This window comes from Phodopus roborovskii, unplaced genomic scaffold (genome assembly GCF_943737965.1).
Source record: "Phodopus roborovskii unplaced genomic scaffold, PHOROB, whole genome shotgun sequence".
Lineage (NCBI taxonomy): Eukaryota > Metazoa > Chordata > Mammalia > Rodentia > Cricetidae > Phodopus > Phodopus roborovskii.
The window spans coordinates 6,014,948-6,030,034 of record NW_026126578.1 but is presented as its reverse complement, the minus strand read 5'-3'; the positions used below and the strand labels follow the sequence as shown (position 1 = coordinate 6,030,034).

General features: G+C 49.1%; 1 protein-coding gene across 1 annotated transcript; it reads right to left on the bottom strand.

The window, feature by feature from the left end:
• Positions 1 to 392: 392 nt before the first annotated feature.
• Positions 393 to 13,422, bottom strand: Il17re (interleukin 17 receptor E). The gene is made up of 16 exons (XM_051203534.1): positions 13,225 to 13,422; positions 12,881 to 12,896; positions 11,122 to 11,217; positions 8,904 to 9,001; positions 8,513 to 8,672; positions 8,299 to 8,438; positions 7,254 to 7,322; positions 6,393 to 6,459; positions 5,322 to 5,497; positions 5,186 to 5,233; positions 5,054 to 5,099; positions 4,801 to 4,955; positions 2,347 to 2,415; positions 1,908 to 1,959; positions 1,736 to 1,834; positions 393 to 1,350 (listed from the first exon to the last, which is right to left on the bottom strand). The coding sequence occupies exons 1-16, from the start codon at positions 13,336 to 13,338 to the stop codon at positions 767 to 769; spliced, it is 1,989 nt and encodes a 662-aa protein (XP_051059491.1). The 5' UTR covers positions 13,339 to 13,422; the 3' UTR covers positions 393 to 766.
• Between the last annotated feature and the right edge of the window lie 1,665 nt (positions 13,423 to 15,087).

Genomic DNA, 15,087 nt, shown 5'->3' with positions numbered 1-15,087 from the left:
GATGGTTTCTTCTTTGAGAAAAGGATCCGGGAGGCACTGGATGCTCCTTGCCTTTCCCGGGCAATGCTTATGGGAATGAGGCTACGGATGACATCAGTGAGAGAGGGCTTGGCTTGGGCTGGTGAGCTGTCCTAGAACAAGCCTAGGGCAGGCCCAGACACACATGAGCAGCACACTGTGTTCCTTCACTTATCTACCATGTTCGCTTTTATTCTTGGTGGTTTAACCCTTTAATCCCAGCACTCAGGAGGCAGAGGCAGGGAGATCTCTTTGTTCCTGGCCATCCAGGGCTACACAGTGTCTGTCTCAAACAAAGAAACAAACAAAACCAAAATAAAGCAAAAAAAAAAAAAAAATAAATAAAATAAAATAAAAGCACCTCTGGATAGGGTCTCTCTCTGGGAAAGGGTGACTGACTCCTTGCTTACAAGGAAGGGGGCTTCTCTCAACGCTGCAGAACCACCCTCAAGATCTTGACAGATAAGACCTGCCTCCCAACCCCGGCCCAACTCTCCAGCCTGGACTAGAATGCATGGTGCCAGTGGCTCTCTCTGCGTGTTAAAAGGAAACGGAGAAATCGTCACTCCTCCTCAGAAAGGGCCCAGCTTCCTCTCAGGGACTCTGAGAGGGAGCAAATGTGAGAGGGAAGCTGGACAAGTCTGGGGCCTGGGGTGAGTCTTACAGTTTTTGGGGGCAAGAAGTACCCCAAAGAGTACAAGTTTGAGGCCTCATTCTGGAGTTTCAGCTATTGCTCCATAGGCTGAGGCTACAAACAACCAGAGCCGCAGGGATGATCGGTTGAAGCTTGGTAGTCAACTTTGGCAGCGAGTTCCAGTCGGTGACACAGCTCCAGGCGGCTTTGCAAGCACTGCTTAGCCCCAATGTGACTCCAGCTGGTGGCTAGGGTGGCAGGCCGAGCATCCAGCGCCCTCAACAGGCGTGGCAGGTCACGAAGCAGGCGGTAGCGGGGCAGAGTGCGCAGAGACTGGGGGATGTCGCCTTTGGCGCAGAGGTGACTGAAGTAGGCAAGCAGCAGCCGGCGTGGAGCGTCGCAGAGGAGGGTGCGAATGGACGCCGGGTGCGGGTCTCCGCTGCTGGCGGGGCTGGAGCCTGCACAGTTCCACAACAGCAATACCGTGCCCTGCTCCCGCGCCACACGCTCCAGCGCCGCCCAGAGCCATGGCAGTGGTCCAATGCGTGCCACGTGTGTCCCCTCCCAGAGATCCACGATGACATCGCGCCCACCACCCAGCGCGGTCCGCAGCAGTTCGGCCAATGCTCCCACCAAGCGCCGCTGCGCCTCTGAGTCAGCTGCGTGCAGCAACAAAATTGGCCGCGCTTGGCCTGGGCCTGGGGATCCAAGCAACAGTTGAGTGGTGGTGGTGGTGGTGGGGTGGGGGTAGAGAGAGCCCAGCCCTCCCCTAGAGGCCACTGGCCTACACTCTAGGGTGCCCTGCACCCTGTGTCCTTTATCCATTGTGGGAGTCAGTCCCCCAAACTGCTGAGCCTATATGGTGTTTATCGGCTAAGGCAGCGGGATGGATTGTAACCCCCCACCCCACGTCCTCTAGCCAGCTTGGTGGTACAGATAGAAACTTGTACCCACAAGCCCTTTGGCCTGTCTTAACAATTCCTGCCCACTAAGGGGCGTAAGGATAGCAGTCTGTGCTTATCCCTAGCTCAATCAAGAAGGGCTGGGAATGTCTGAATCTCTGGCTACCCCAGGTGAACTTACCTGGCAGTAGGCGCCGGCAGAGGAGCGCCAGAACTATGCCCAGTAGAGTGGTGAGGCCCAGCAGTGCCAGGATCAAGAGGCCCAGGTGTCTATGGGAGACTGAATCAAGTAGGGTGAAGCCAAGCCATCTCTTCAGTGCCCAAATTCCCTCTCCTCTCATCTAAGAACTCACCGTCAGGACACAAAAGGTGCTTCCAGGCAAACTGGACATCTGATCTCCACACCTGAGGACACAGAGCCCCCACTCATGTGAGCTAGAGCAACTCTCCCTCCTAGGGAAGGAGTCCCCCACTGGCTTGGAAATTCCTCCAGCTCCAAGATGGCCAATGCCAGAAAGACCACAGGGCTCCTACAGTTGGCCTGGGCTGGAGAGTACAGACCAGCTGAATTAGTCAGCCACCACTGAATGCTAGGCCTTGTCACCATGCTTTGTGGACACACAGCACCAGGTTTTCTCATCTTTTATGAGAAGGCAAAATATCAGTGTTTTGTTTTGAAGATAACATGTAACTACTGACCACTAATTCCAACTTAAAACTCTTGGCTTAATCAAACACATTGATGCACTCTGTGCAGGGGAATCTGTGAGGAGCGGGGATTGGATTTCTTACCAGGATGCAGCTCCCTGGCTTCAAGAAGGGAATGATGAGATCAAAAGTCGCTGGGACTGAGCCCTGGGTCTGTGGGACAAAGGGTAGAATGTTTGTCTCCATACAGGCAAATCTGATCATGTCCTATCCACCTCCACCCTACATAGGTAAAGGGCCCAATATCACCTCCATAAGTCTTCCCCAGCTACCCCAACCACCCATTCTCCCCAGATAGTAACTGCTGCAGCTGAGCTAACACCCCCCCACACACACACAGTGTTGGCTGCAGTATGTGAACATCTCTTCACCCCCCTATACAACCGAGAAGGCACCCTGTCCACTGGGAAGAGTGAGCTGTGGAGGCTGGAGGCCTAGGTTGAGGCTTGACTATTGCCTTTCTAGTTCCTGGGTTTATGACCTTTCCATGGACTTGGATGGTATCTCCTCCCTCCCTGGCCTCTGATTCTTTATTTGTATATGAGGGACAATAATCTTTAGTGGGTTACTGGAAGCATTACATGGAAATATGCATATGGATGCTTTTAATAAAGTCATAATGTTAGAAGCAGCTGTTATTTGGCTAAGAAAAGGGAACAAAGCCTGTACTGTATGCCCTTCTTATATCTCCTGGTGCATAATACAGGGTGGGCACAGAGCAGCACTTGGGGAATGTATACTGAACCTGAACGGAAGAGAACTGATTGCTGTCTACAGATGATACATGGATCCACATGGTAGCTGTGGGGTTGGCCAGTCATCTCTACCCTTTAATAGCACCACTCACCTGCTTGACTCCACTCTCGGGGCAAGAGTCAAGCAAGTAGATACTCTCAAATCTGTGTGGGAGCCCACAGGACTCCAGCTGCAAGGGAGCCTTTAAAGAAGGACTGTAGAGAACACAGGATGCTGGGTCAGCTTAGTGCTGTGGTTTTGCAATTGTGGTTTTAAAATCAGATACACAGAACAAAGTTGGCTAGTCAACCTGCTCTTAGCATGATGGGGTTACACCAGAGGAGTACTATACTGTGAGCCCTTCAGCTTCTAGGGGTCTCTTGAGAGTTGGTGAATATGAATTGTTTTTTAAAAAAAGAAAGAAAGAAAATGGCCCCCAACAGGCACATAGGAAGTGGCACTATTAGGCAGTGTGGCCTTGTTGGAGTAGGAATGGCCTTGTTGGAGGAGGTACGTCATTATTGGCTCAAGCCAGGTCTAGTGTGTGGCATTCACTTCTGCTACCTGTGCATCAAGCTGCAGAACTCTGAGCTACCTTTCCAGCACCATGTCTGCCTGCACGCTGCCATGCTTCCCACCACGATGATAATGGAGTAAACCTCTGAAACTGTAAGCCAGCATCAATTAAGTTTTTCTGTGAGTGGTGGTGGCACATGTGTTTAATCCCAGCACTTGGGAGACAGAGACAGGAGGATCTCTGTGAATTTGAGGTCAACCTGGTCTACATACATAAAGAGTTCCAGGACAGCCAGGACTACACAAAGAGTCCCTGTCTCTAAACACCCCCCCCCCAAACGTCTTCCTTTATAAGCGTTGCCATGGTTGATATGTCTCTTCACAGCAACAGAAACCCCAAATAAGACAGTGAACTTATACACAAGTGCCTTGTGAAGGCATGAGACCTGGGAGAGGACAGCTGGGATGAAGGGTGGCATAATATTCAATGCAGGGTTGAGGGAATGACTCAGTAACTGCATCTTCTGTGCAAGCATAAGCACCTGAGTTCAAATCCCAAGCTCCATCCAGATTAAAGGAGAGAGAGGGAGAGAGAGAGAGAAAGAGAGAGAGAGAGGAAGAGAGAGAGACAGAGCTGGGTAGTGGTAGTACAAGCCTTTTAATCCTAGTGCTCGGAAGGGCTCTCTGATTTTGAGGCCAGTCTTGTTTATACAGCGAGTTCCAGAATAGCCAGGGCTATTTTACAGAGAAACCCTGTCTGAAGGAGCATTAAAAAAAAAAAAAAAATCCAAGCATGGTTGTATACTCATGGAACCCCAGCACTGGGGGCGGGGTCAGAGACAGGTGAATCCCAACGTCTCCCTGGGCTTCCACCCTAGCTGAAAACAGTAAGCTCCGGGTTCAGTGAGAGGCCTTGTCTCAAAGGAATAGAGGACCTCTGCACTCTTCATTCACATCTACAGGTGTGCACATCTACACCACACACACAGTGTGGCAGCAGCTCTGGTGGGCTAGAGCATAACTGAAGGTTGGAGTATCTGGGCTGTGTTCTCTCTGAAACTGGAGAACCAAAAGGCTTAGGAACTCCCTCATGAAGGCCCCCACAGATTGCCAGAGAACCAGTGATCCAAGGCTGATGGAGTAAATCATTTATGACAGGAGCTAGGATGCGGGCTTTTTTGCCTCCACCCACCCAGAGTCTGCCACATTGATTGAAGTAATGGAGAGGTTAGAGCTATGCATTGGCCAGGAGAACCTGGTGGGAACCAAACCCTAGCTAGGCCATACCTGGCTGACGCTGTACACAGGCGGCATCAAGGTATCCAGTCCCAAGCCTGGATTACTCCAGGCAGCACTGAAGGTAGCATATGTTGTTGAGGAAAAGTGCAGCGTCAGTTGTTGGCCCTGGGTATCCATGCTCACAGACCAGGTTGGAAGAGACCCTGTTTGTGGGAGGTGATCAGAGCTGGGTTGTGTTGGACATGGAGGTCACAGGGGACTGAGGGTGAGAAGTGGAGGAAGAGATTCCTTATTGACTCACCACTCTGGTGGGGACATTCAATATGGCTGCTGTTTTCAAAAGAAAACTGAAAAAACACAGAAATGGCAAGTCACCAAGATTCAGTCCCATCCCTCACTCCTCCCGCCGCCAGCTCTCTACCCATGCTTGTACCTTAAAGCAGAGCTGGGGGTGCAGGTCCACATTCTCCAGGACATACCACTGTTAAGGAGAGGGGAGTTAGTCCGGGAGAAGGTCCCTGGGCCCCAACCCTGCCCACCTCAGTCTGGAGGGAGGGGGCTGTCCTTACTCCTTCTGACTCTTGTGCTGTGGCATTGGTGAGGGTTTCACAGGGCAAGAGTGGGCCCTGCTTCTGGCAGAGGGAGGCCTCTAGTTTCAGTGGGCAGCGGAGTGTCAGAGCCATGACCATCTGATTGTGCTGGCTGTAGTCAGTGAAGTGTACTGACTTCCAGAAGTCCGAGCCATCTGCAGGTGGCAGGTGCAAGGGTGAGGCCATAGCCCAGCTGTAACTCCATCTCCCACCCCCACCCCAGAGCACTGGGAGAAAATACCAATGTACCGGTACAATTCCAGGCTTCACAGGTGCTCAGCAGGTGAGCACTACACCCTTTCCGCCCTTCCTTCCTCCCTTTCTACCCAGCTTCCTTGGCTCTACCTTTTCATCTGGACCTCCATACTAAACATCCCTTACTGTAGCCTGTACTCAGAATCTGTGGGCTCCTCACAGAATCTGAATGTCTTTCCCGATGCCTCTTCTTTCTAATTCCTGTCCATTTCCTGAGCTCAGCTCAGGTGCCTGCTCCGCTGATACCCTCTCTGCTCACAACAGTGTCCCTGGGCTTCTCCTTTCCTGAGTTGATGTCCTGCAGACGGCCCTTGATGCTAACCCTGCCTACGTGGGCTTTGTGTTACTTGTATCTGCGTGTCCTCTCTCCTCAAGGTCACCAGTGTACATACAGCACTCCAGACAACACCTGCCGCCTTCCCGTAAGACATTTCATTCAAGCCTCAAAAACAGTTCTGGAAAGGGGGGCTGTGGGGATAACCCATGGCAGAGCTGAGAAGTGAGCCCTAGGACTATAGTTGCTCCTCTCACACACTCCTTGGGGGATCCTTTCCCACTCATGTTCAGCACTCAGAAGCTCATCTGCAGGCTGACAGCAGACACTGGCACTTTTCCTCCTGGCTCCAGAAGATACTGTCCCCATGCTACTTGGAGTCTTCCTCCCTCTCTCTCTCTCTCTCTCTCTCTCTCTCTCTCTCTCTCTCTCTCTCTCTCACACACACACACACACACACACACACACACACACACGAGGGGTTATGAATGTGCATCAGGGTTAATACAAACAGCACTCACAGGCTGCAGGCCAGCTCTGGAAGGGGCACTTTTTGCGTCTCACAGTGTCCTCTTGCAGATAGGAGGCCTGGGGAACAAGAGAGTGTCAAGGAAATGTCTTTTCCAACATCATCATTCTGGCTTTAGCTGACTGTCACGAAACAGCCTGAACTGTAGGACACTAATGGGGAGTGAGTGCTGTGCAGTATGGTATGGGTATGTGCAGTATGAGCACAAGAGAGTACAGCAAACTCCTGCAACAGAGAAATCCCGAGGGTCACATCCTTCGATTTTAGGCTTTCTGACCTCCATTCTTGACTTGCTCAAGGTACCCAGTACCCTGTGTTGACTCCTCACTCTAGACTCCCTAAGAGTCCAGTCCACTGGTTGTCCCCTCTGGCAGTTTCTTGTTTCCCAGACCTCTGTCCACACCCTCCTTTTAGTACCTGTCTTCCCCCTAAAGATGTCCAAAACATCTTTATCTTCAGACTTACAGGGAGAGATGGAGGACTACAATGGAGGGCTGGAGAGAACATGATTTTGAGAAGAATATGCAACCTTGGCTCTCAAGAACACGGTGATGGTGGCTGTTTAATCTGTGTCTGTGAGCTGAAGCCAAATCTGGACCAGAGAAAGTGGCATCCAGGCAGGGCTGAGGTGGAATCGGCTAGGACCCCCCTACCTCTGGTGTGGCTAATAGCTTAGCCAGCACCAGCTTCCTCAGCATCTCAGCAGCCTGGTCTTTTGGAGTCTCTCTTCAGTGCTATGCAGCCTGCTCAATCATCAAGTGATCTCCATCCTTCCCTAGTCCTTTGTAAATTGATTTACTGGAGATGCGGTTGGACAAGGAGCCATGGCTAACCCACATTTCCCTGTGCCCACCTCTATACACATGCAGGGCAGGAGGAATTCATAAGGCAGGTCTGCGGTGTGGCTCCCGGACACAATTTTCTGTTGATAAAACCACAAAGGGAGAGAAAAAGAGACACCTATGAAAAAGCATGCACACTACGGACAAGGCAGGATGAAGCTGGGACCTTGGACTTTACCTTACTTTACTACTCCATGGAACTTATTTCTCCCTCTCCTAGGATCTTGGTTCTATACTCTGACCATTTTCTTGAGGTACTCTATAAGCAGGAGGGGTAGGGACAGGACCATACATTTCTTGAGTTCCAGGCGTATGCCATGTAGCGTTAGAGGCATCAACTCTACTAAAGGCTAGTATCACGGAAGTTAGAAGGTAGAGCCATTGTAGATATGAAGCAAGCTGAAGGACTCCAGTCTCTGCACGTGATGGCCAGCTGTGTACAGTGGCATCTGTGATGAGTGGTGGTTGAAGTGGGCTGCTAGGACCTGGACCGTGAGGACTATCATTTCTAAGGGCTAGACAAAAGGTGTGAGAGGGAAGAGTACCAAGACACATGTGGCAGTTCTGTCACATTTTCAGGGAGCAACCTCCTGAGGAAATAACAAAGCGTTTGTTGTTTCTTAAGACTCATGCATCCCAAACTGACCTCAGATTCATTATACATCCAAGGAAGACCGAACTTCTGGTCCTCCTGATTCCACCTCCCACCACCTCTGTACAATGCCAGAGATGAAGCACGCTAGGCAAGCATTCTACAAGCTGGGGCATGTCCTCAGCCCTTAGCGAAGTCTCTTAATTTGACCAGAATCACACCAAGGGTCCTCTCCCTGGCAAATACATACCATTCTCATTTCTTTCTGGTCCCTCTTGTCAAGTCACATAGCCCACCACCTTTTCTGTCTAGTCCCCCCCCAAAAAATGTTTTTAATGCTACTTATCTCATTTTATAAGGAAGTTTTGGCCAATTGCTTTCCTTGTCTGGGTCCCAGTCCCCTCTTCCCCCACCCCATTTGCTGAGAAATTGTATAATCTGTCTCTTTGCAGGGCACTCTATACCTGGGTATCAAAGGGACTGCTCATGTCTTCACACTCCAGTGCCCACTGGTAACAAAGACGCACACTAGCCTCTGGGCCTGGAGGAATAGTCACCCGAATAGCCTGTGCCTCAGGCAGCAAATCAAAGGAGAATTCAGGTCCTAGGGAGAGGGAAGACTCAGAGAGCTTGGCTCGGGCAAGGCCGAGACCACCCGCTGTTGCTCACCCCACCTACCTCCACGCTTCTGTGAACCTGCTCTGGGAAGATGTTCTACTCCTCCTGCATCCGAAGGCTGGGTCCGTTTGCAGCGTGGCCCTCTGTGGGAGATGGCTGGGGAGGGGTTGGAAATGCTATGGTCTTCCGGAGACAGGGAAAGGCTGCCTAGCAGCTTCCTCTGCAAGCAGAGAACAAAGTAAAGTTAAGCCAGGATCCAGGAAGTCTGCTTTCCAACTCTGCCTTTGAACCCTGAGTAGACAAATTATTCAACAGGCAAGTTGTTCAAGTTCCTTTGGCCTCAGTTTCCCTTACTGTGTAATCTCCACATTTTTCAAACCCCCGTTGTAGTTGGAGAACAATGTAAGAAAGGGGCTGCGGACCATAGAGTAGAGCTGTAAAGGATAGGTACCTGGGAGGGTGCTGGCGTCCTATGCTTCCAGTAGAATTCAAATTTATGAGGACTTTTAGATTTCTCCACCAAGAGAGGGAACCTGCCCCACTGAAGTCCTGTAGGAGGGAGACACACTTCTTACCTGGGCATTCTGGGCCCCTGTCCCACCTGGAGATGCAACCCAATGTTGGGTAGAAAGTCCATAGAAATCAAGGACAGCAATGACATCGAGCTTCTCTGGTGGCAAAAGTTATGATTCAGTAAAAAAGAACTAAGCCCCTTCAAGGTTCAGCGAACACAGAAGACAGGGCAGAAAGAATGTGAGGGCCAGAAGATGTGTTGTGAAGTCTTCTAGACATGGCATGGCTGTCGTGTTCATGAACCCACTGCAGCTGTGGTTACCTCACAAGAACTGCACAAGGTCAGGTCAACGAGATCAGTCAACATTCCAGCAGGACTCAGTGAGTTACAAAGCAAACAGAGCAAGGCATAGTTTCATACTTATATTGAGAAGCAGAGGCAGGCAGATCCCTCTCCCTTTCCCTCTCCCTCTCTCTCTCTTTCAAGACAGGTTTTTTTTCCTTTTTGTGGCTTTGTCCTGGAACTAGCTCTGTAGACCAGGCTGGCCTTGAACTCACAGAGATCCTCCTGCCTCTGCCTCCTGAGTGCTGGGATTAAAGGCATGTGCCACCAACACCTGGCTAAGGCAGATATCTTGGTTTTGATGCCAGACAGGTCTACTCTGCAAGTTCCAGGTGAGCCAGAACTACACAGTAAGCCTCTCTCTCAAAAAGTTGAGGGCTGTGTGTGTGTAAAGATAAATTAGCCGTTCAGAGCACTTGCTGTTCTTTAGAGGACCCAGGATTGGTTCCCAGCACCCACGTGGGGGTTCACAATCATCTGTAACTCCAGTGCCACAAGGATTTGATGCTTCCATGGGCACTTCATGAATGTAATACACATATATACATTCAGGCAAAACACTCATATACATAAAATCTTTAAAAAAAATAAGACATGAATGTGGAACAGTGATGTATTGGGAATTATTCAAGGGAATGGGAGGAAAGAATTGTGGATGATTTTGATCAAGAAAGATTATCTGCATGTATGAGACTGTCAAATAATAAATAAAAGATATTTTACTTTTTTTAAATCTTTAGGTTTATTTATTTTCTTTTATGTGTATGAATGTTTTATCTGCACATATGTATGGATACCATGTACATGCCTGGTGTCTGCTGAAGTCAGAAGAAGGCACTGGATATCCTAGAACTAGAGTTACAGAAAATTGTGAGCCACTATGAGGGATCTGGGAATCTAATATAGATCCTTTGGAAGAGCAACAACTGTCCTTAACAACAGAGCCATCTCTCCACCTCTAACAAAAGATATGCAAAGATAAATAAAACAAAGACTAAACACATACACACATACATACACACACACACACACACCTCCCACAAAAGTAGTGTTAATTGTAGCATGATTTCTTTCTTTCTTCTTTGTTTGTTTGTTTATTTATTTATTTATTTGAGACGGTTTCTCTGTATATCCCTGACTGTCCTAGAACTCACCCTGTAGACCAGCTTAACCTTGAACTCAGAGATCCACTCATCTCTGCCTTCTGAGTACTGGGATTAAAGTCATGCACCACCACCACCGGGCTGTAGCATGATTTCTAATGGTGAAAATGTTTAAACTAACTTTTTGTGATTTTATTTTATGTTTAATTACTCACATGTGTATGTATATCTTTGTATAGGTACATATAAACGAGGCTGAAGAGATCAGAAACATCAGATTCCTTGGAGCTGGAGTTACCTACAGTTGTATGCTGCCTCATATGGGTGCTGGAAATTGAACTCAGGTCCTCTGCAAAAGCATGTAGTACTCTTGACGGCTGAGCATCTCTCCATCCTCCTATGACTGCTAGTTTGAAAGTGTGTGTTCAGTGTGTACCAAGAGAGGCAATGAAGTAGCAGTGACAGCCCCAAAGTAACAATAGCAAGTCCACGGAACACATGACTTTTAGGAATTGGTACCTCATGAAAGATGACACCTCCACAAAGATATAGTTGCCCCATGAAATTGTCATGATGTGCTATTCTAGATGCTCTAAGTCCCTCTTGAGGTTAACAAGACAACTGACACTTGTGTCATCCCAGCTATTGATTTTTCAACTGTCCCCAATTCATGCCTTCACTAAGAATGGCTCAAAGGCTGCTGCTCTTACCTGAAGGACGTGACACCAGACGCAGGCACAAACAGCAGGGCCAGTACCAAGGCTTCCTGGCTAGGAGGGTAGGGCAGGGAGTTTGAGCAGAACTTCCTGTGTAAGACAGAAAGTCGGCACAGTAACACATGGCTGTAAGCTATTCCCTGGGAGGCTAAGTGAGATGGGAGGTTTAAAAGATGGAGGCAGCTGGGCAGTAATGGCACATGCCTTTGATCCCAGCACACAGGTGGCAGAGGCAGGTGAATCTCTGTGAGTTCAAGGCCAGCCTAGTCTACAAAGTGAGTTCTAGGACAGCCAGGACTATACAGAGAAACACTTTCTTGAAGAACCAAAAATAAATAAATAATAGAGGCTTTGGTATTACATAGTGAAAGGATAAAAATACAGCCTAACTCTCTAAAGACCACTAAAAGTTAGAAATGTAAAAATATCCACCAGCATGTATTTAAAAATCACCCTAGCTACATGCAAAGCTCAGGAAAAAGAAAACACATGAAATAGCTCGGTCACGATGACCGGTTTCTGGAAATTATTATTATTATTATTCATAACCACCTAGTTTCTGAAGAATGTTGTTATTCTCAACAACAGTCTGGGAATTGTTATGGGTTATCCTGTCCACAAAGAAAATTAATAACAGGACTCATGGCAAGAAGGGGAAACTAGAAAGAACAAGTGCTTCTGCCAATAGATATAGATAACTCCCTGACTGGAGAGTACATTCTCCCTGCCCCCCATTATCTTAAGGACAAGGCCACTGAGCCGGCTGGTCCTAGAGAAAGAAAACCCCCTAACCTTGCAGTTGCACTAAACAATCCCACCTTGTAAAAAAACTGTGTACTCTATGAAATCTCTGTAACCCTGGAAACCTTATAACCATCTAAGTTTTGAACTGTCCCACGACCTTGCTTACCTTGCTTTTAGGCTTAGTGAAAATAACAGGCTAGCTTTGAAACTGACCATGTTAGCTTTGATGTAAATCCTATAAAAGCAATCTCAATCCTGCCCTCGAGGTCCTCAGTCCTCTATTGTGGACCCCAGTGCACTTGGAATTAAAAGTCCTCATGCTCTTACATCAAGACCGCTTCTTGTGAGTGATTTGGGGTGTCACCTTTCCTGCGTGGGAGCGTGAAGGTCTACGCTCTGCGAGTCTTACAATAGTGAGACCCTATCTCAAAACAAAAACAGGAACAAGAAAAATAGTAGGGTCTAAGGAGGTCCCACCTACCTTCTCCAAACTGGATTTAAGGCTGGGCTCTAACATACCTTACAAGAACAATCCTGGTTAAGTTATTGGACAGGTACCCAGACTGCTCAACCATCAAGTAGGTCGTCATAAGGGCCAAGTACATAATGCATGGGGGAAAGCTTGGTAAAGTAGAATGTACAATAAAGTAAGAAAGATTATTGTTCCTGGTCAAGTGAAGTACTGGTGATAGGAGGAGCCAGCTTGTCCAGAGGCCTGGAGACTAGCCATGGCACTCACTTTACCCTCCCTATTGGTAGGAAGCAACCCTGACCTCATCACATAATCATTTCTCCTCTTCTGTGCTCAGAAGCTGAGGGTCAAATGGGAGAGTGAAAAGTAGTCATAGAGTCTGAGGGAGAATCACAATGCAAATCTAGACTAGTCCTGCACTTTCCCATCGACCCAGGACTACTCCACAGGTTGGGACCAAAATGGCCATGGATGGCTCACTGGGGCCTGGAACTCTGGGGAGCGTGGGGAGAGAAGCAGACAAGAAACAAGACTCACCGGTGGAATTCTTATCCTGCAGATACAGGGCCCAGGAGGAAAAAGAAAGGAGAGAGGGGTCATGAGAAGGGACTTGCAGAAGGGGCATTCTCCCTGAAACTCTGTGTCAGTCATCCGGTTCTGAGACCCACTGTGCATCCACCCCAGCTGTTTTCTTCCCAGCCCCACCCTCGCGAGGACCTCAGCACACTAGAACCCTATCAGTCCCTTCAGGACCACAGAGTGGACACAGGGAGGCTGCCACTAGAACACAGGTATTTCAGAGGTAGGAAAGGGCAGGCAGGGGACTGGGCAGTTCTACTCTGTGCCAAGCAAGTGTCCCCCACCTAGCCGCAGGACCTTACCACATGGGAAGCCAGGAGACAGCGGGAGAGACAGCCAGCCTCAGCAGACACAGACAGGCTGAAGAGCAGTAAGAGGAGAGGCAGGAACAAGCTTGCCAATCTGGGGCTCCCCATGAGCTTCTGCAGGGTCAGGGCACAGAGACCATGGCTGTGTTGTCTGCAGGAGGGCAGCAGGGCCTGGGCCTGGAGCTGTGAAGAGCACACTAGCAGGCCCTCTCACCCAGCCCTGCCCTGGATCCACCCTGCCCTGAAGCTCCTCCTCTATCCTAACCAGCAGGCTGGGTCACATTCCTCCTCCTGAGCCAGGGCACCGGTGAAGGCTTATTCACTTCTCCACCTGTTTGGTAGAAACCCTTACTGCTCTCACATCACAGGGGGCTCTTGGTGTGGTGGACAGTTAACAGGAAAGGGACCAGCACCCTGCTGTAGAGATGCACCCATTCCTCACCCTTCCTACTCCTCAAACACTGCAAATCTGACATACCTATTAGCATGCTCTAGTACTTGGATCTGCCAGAGACAGTCAGTCTTTCATTTTGAGAACTAACAGCCATTCTGCACTTGTCTACACTGAATGCTGAAGATAAAGAAATGACTGGTGCATCATTTAAAGTCAGGCCAAAGTTAAGCGAACATATAACACAAATATGCCTCCTGTGCTCCCTGAGTGCGTGTGCTCCCCACCTGGTTGGCTTTCCAGCTCTTCTTGACTCCGGGTCAAAGTGGTCTCTAGCTTCAAGGACCAACTCACTAGTACAGCTTGTTCAGGAAGCCCCAGAAGTGACAGCTGAGCTCTGGAGCAGAGGGAGCAGCCCCACACACTGACCTGGTTTCCTGTGGTTTCCGGTGCAGGAAAAAGGCTGACAAGGCTCCAGGCTTTGTGGGGACCCTCCCTATCATCTCACAGCTTCATGGAACACTTGAGTTACCTCAGCCCACAATGGAAGGACAGTTAGGAGCATGTCCACTGGCTCAGTGCATCTTGGTATTGTTATTATCTCTTCTTTTTAAATTAATTTTAAAAATTTTAGGTGTGTGTGTGTGTGTGTGTGTGTGTTGTAGGCTTGGGTGGGAAGGTGTGCTTGACCATGCAGGCTCATGTGGAGGCCAGAGCTGACACCAGGGTGTCTTCCTGATGTATCTCTACCTTGTTTTGAGACAGGCTCTCTCAGTGAACCTAGAGGTTGCTGTTTCAGCTAGGTTGGTGGGGAGGTAAGCCCCAGGGTCCACCTGTCTCCTCTACTCAGTACTGGAGCTACAGGTATATTCTGCCATGGCCTGGTTTTGTGCTGGTGCTGGGGACCAGAATGCAGGTTCTCCTGCTTATGCAGCAAACACCTACACACTGAGCCATCTCTCCAGCCCCATTATTATCAAGACAGGTTCTCATGTATCATAGGCTGGCCTCAAATTCTCTATGTAGCCCAAGGACATCCTTAAACTCCTGATCCTCCTCCCTCCACTTCCCAAGTGCTGAGATTACTGGCATGAACCACCACATCCAGTTTCTTCAGTGCTGGAGACTGAATCCAGGATTTTGTGCTAGGCATGCACACACTCTATCAACGGAGCTACATCCTAGCTCCAACATTTTGTCCTTCTGCAATTCAGTCTGGACCACCCTTCAGAAGCAAGACCACAGCCCTCTTTTGGCCATTCCTAAATCTGCTGGCCCACATCTGAAATCCCCAGTCTACCTATGACCGTAAAGAATCTTCTTGCTTTTGCATTCATAAATTCTGTTGTTTTTGTTTTGTTTTTGAGACACAGTTTCACTGTGTAGCCCTGGCTGTCCTGGAACTCACTCTACAGACCAGGCTGGCCTTGAAGTCACAGGGATCACAGGCAGAGGCCTCTCAAGTG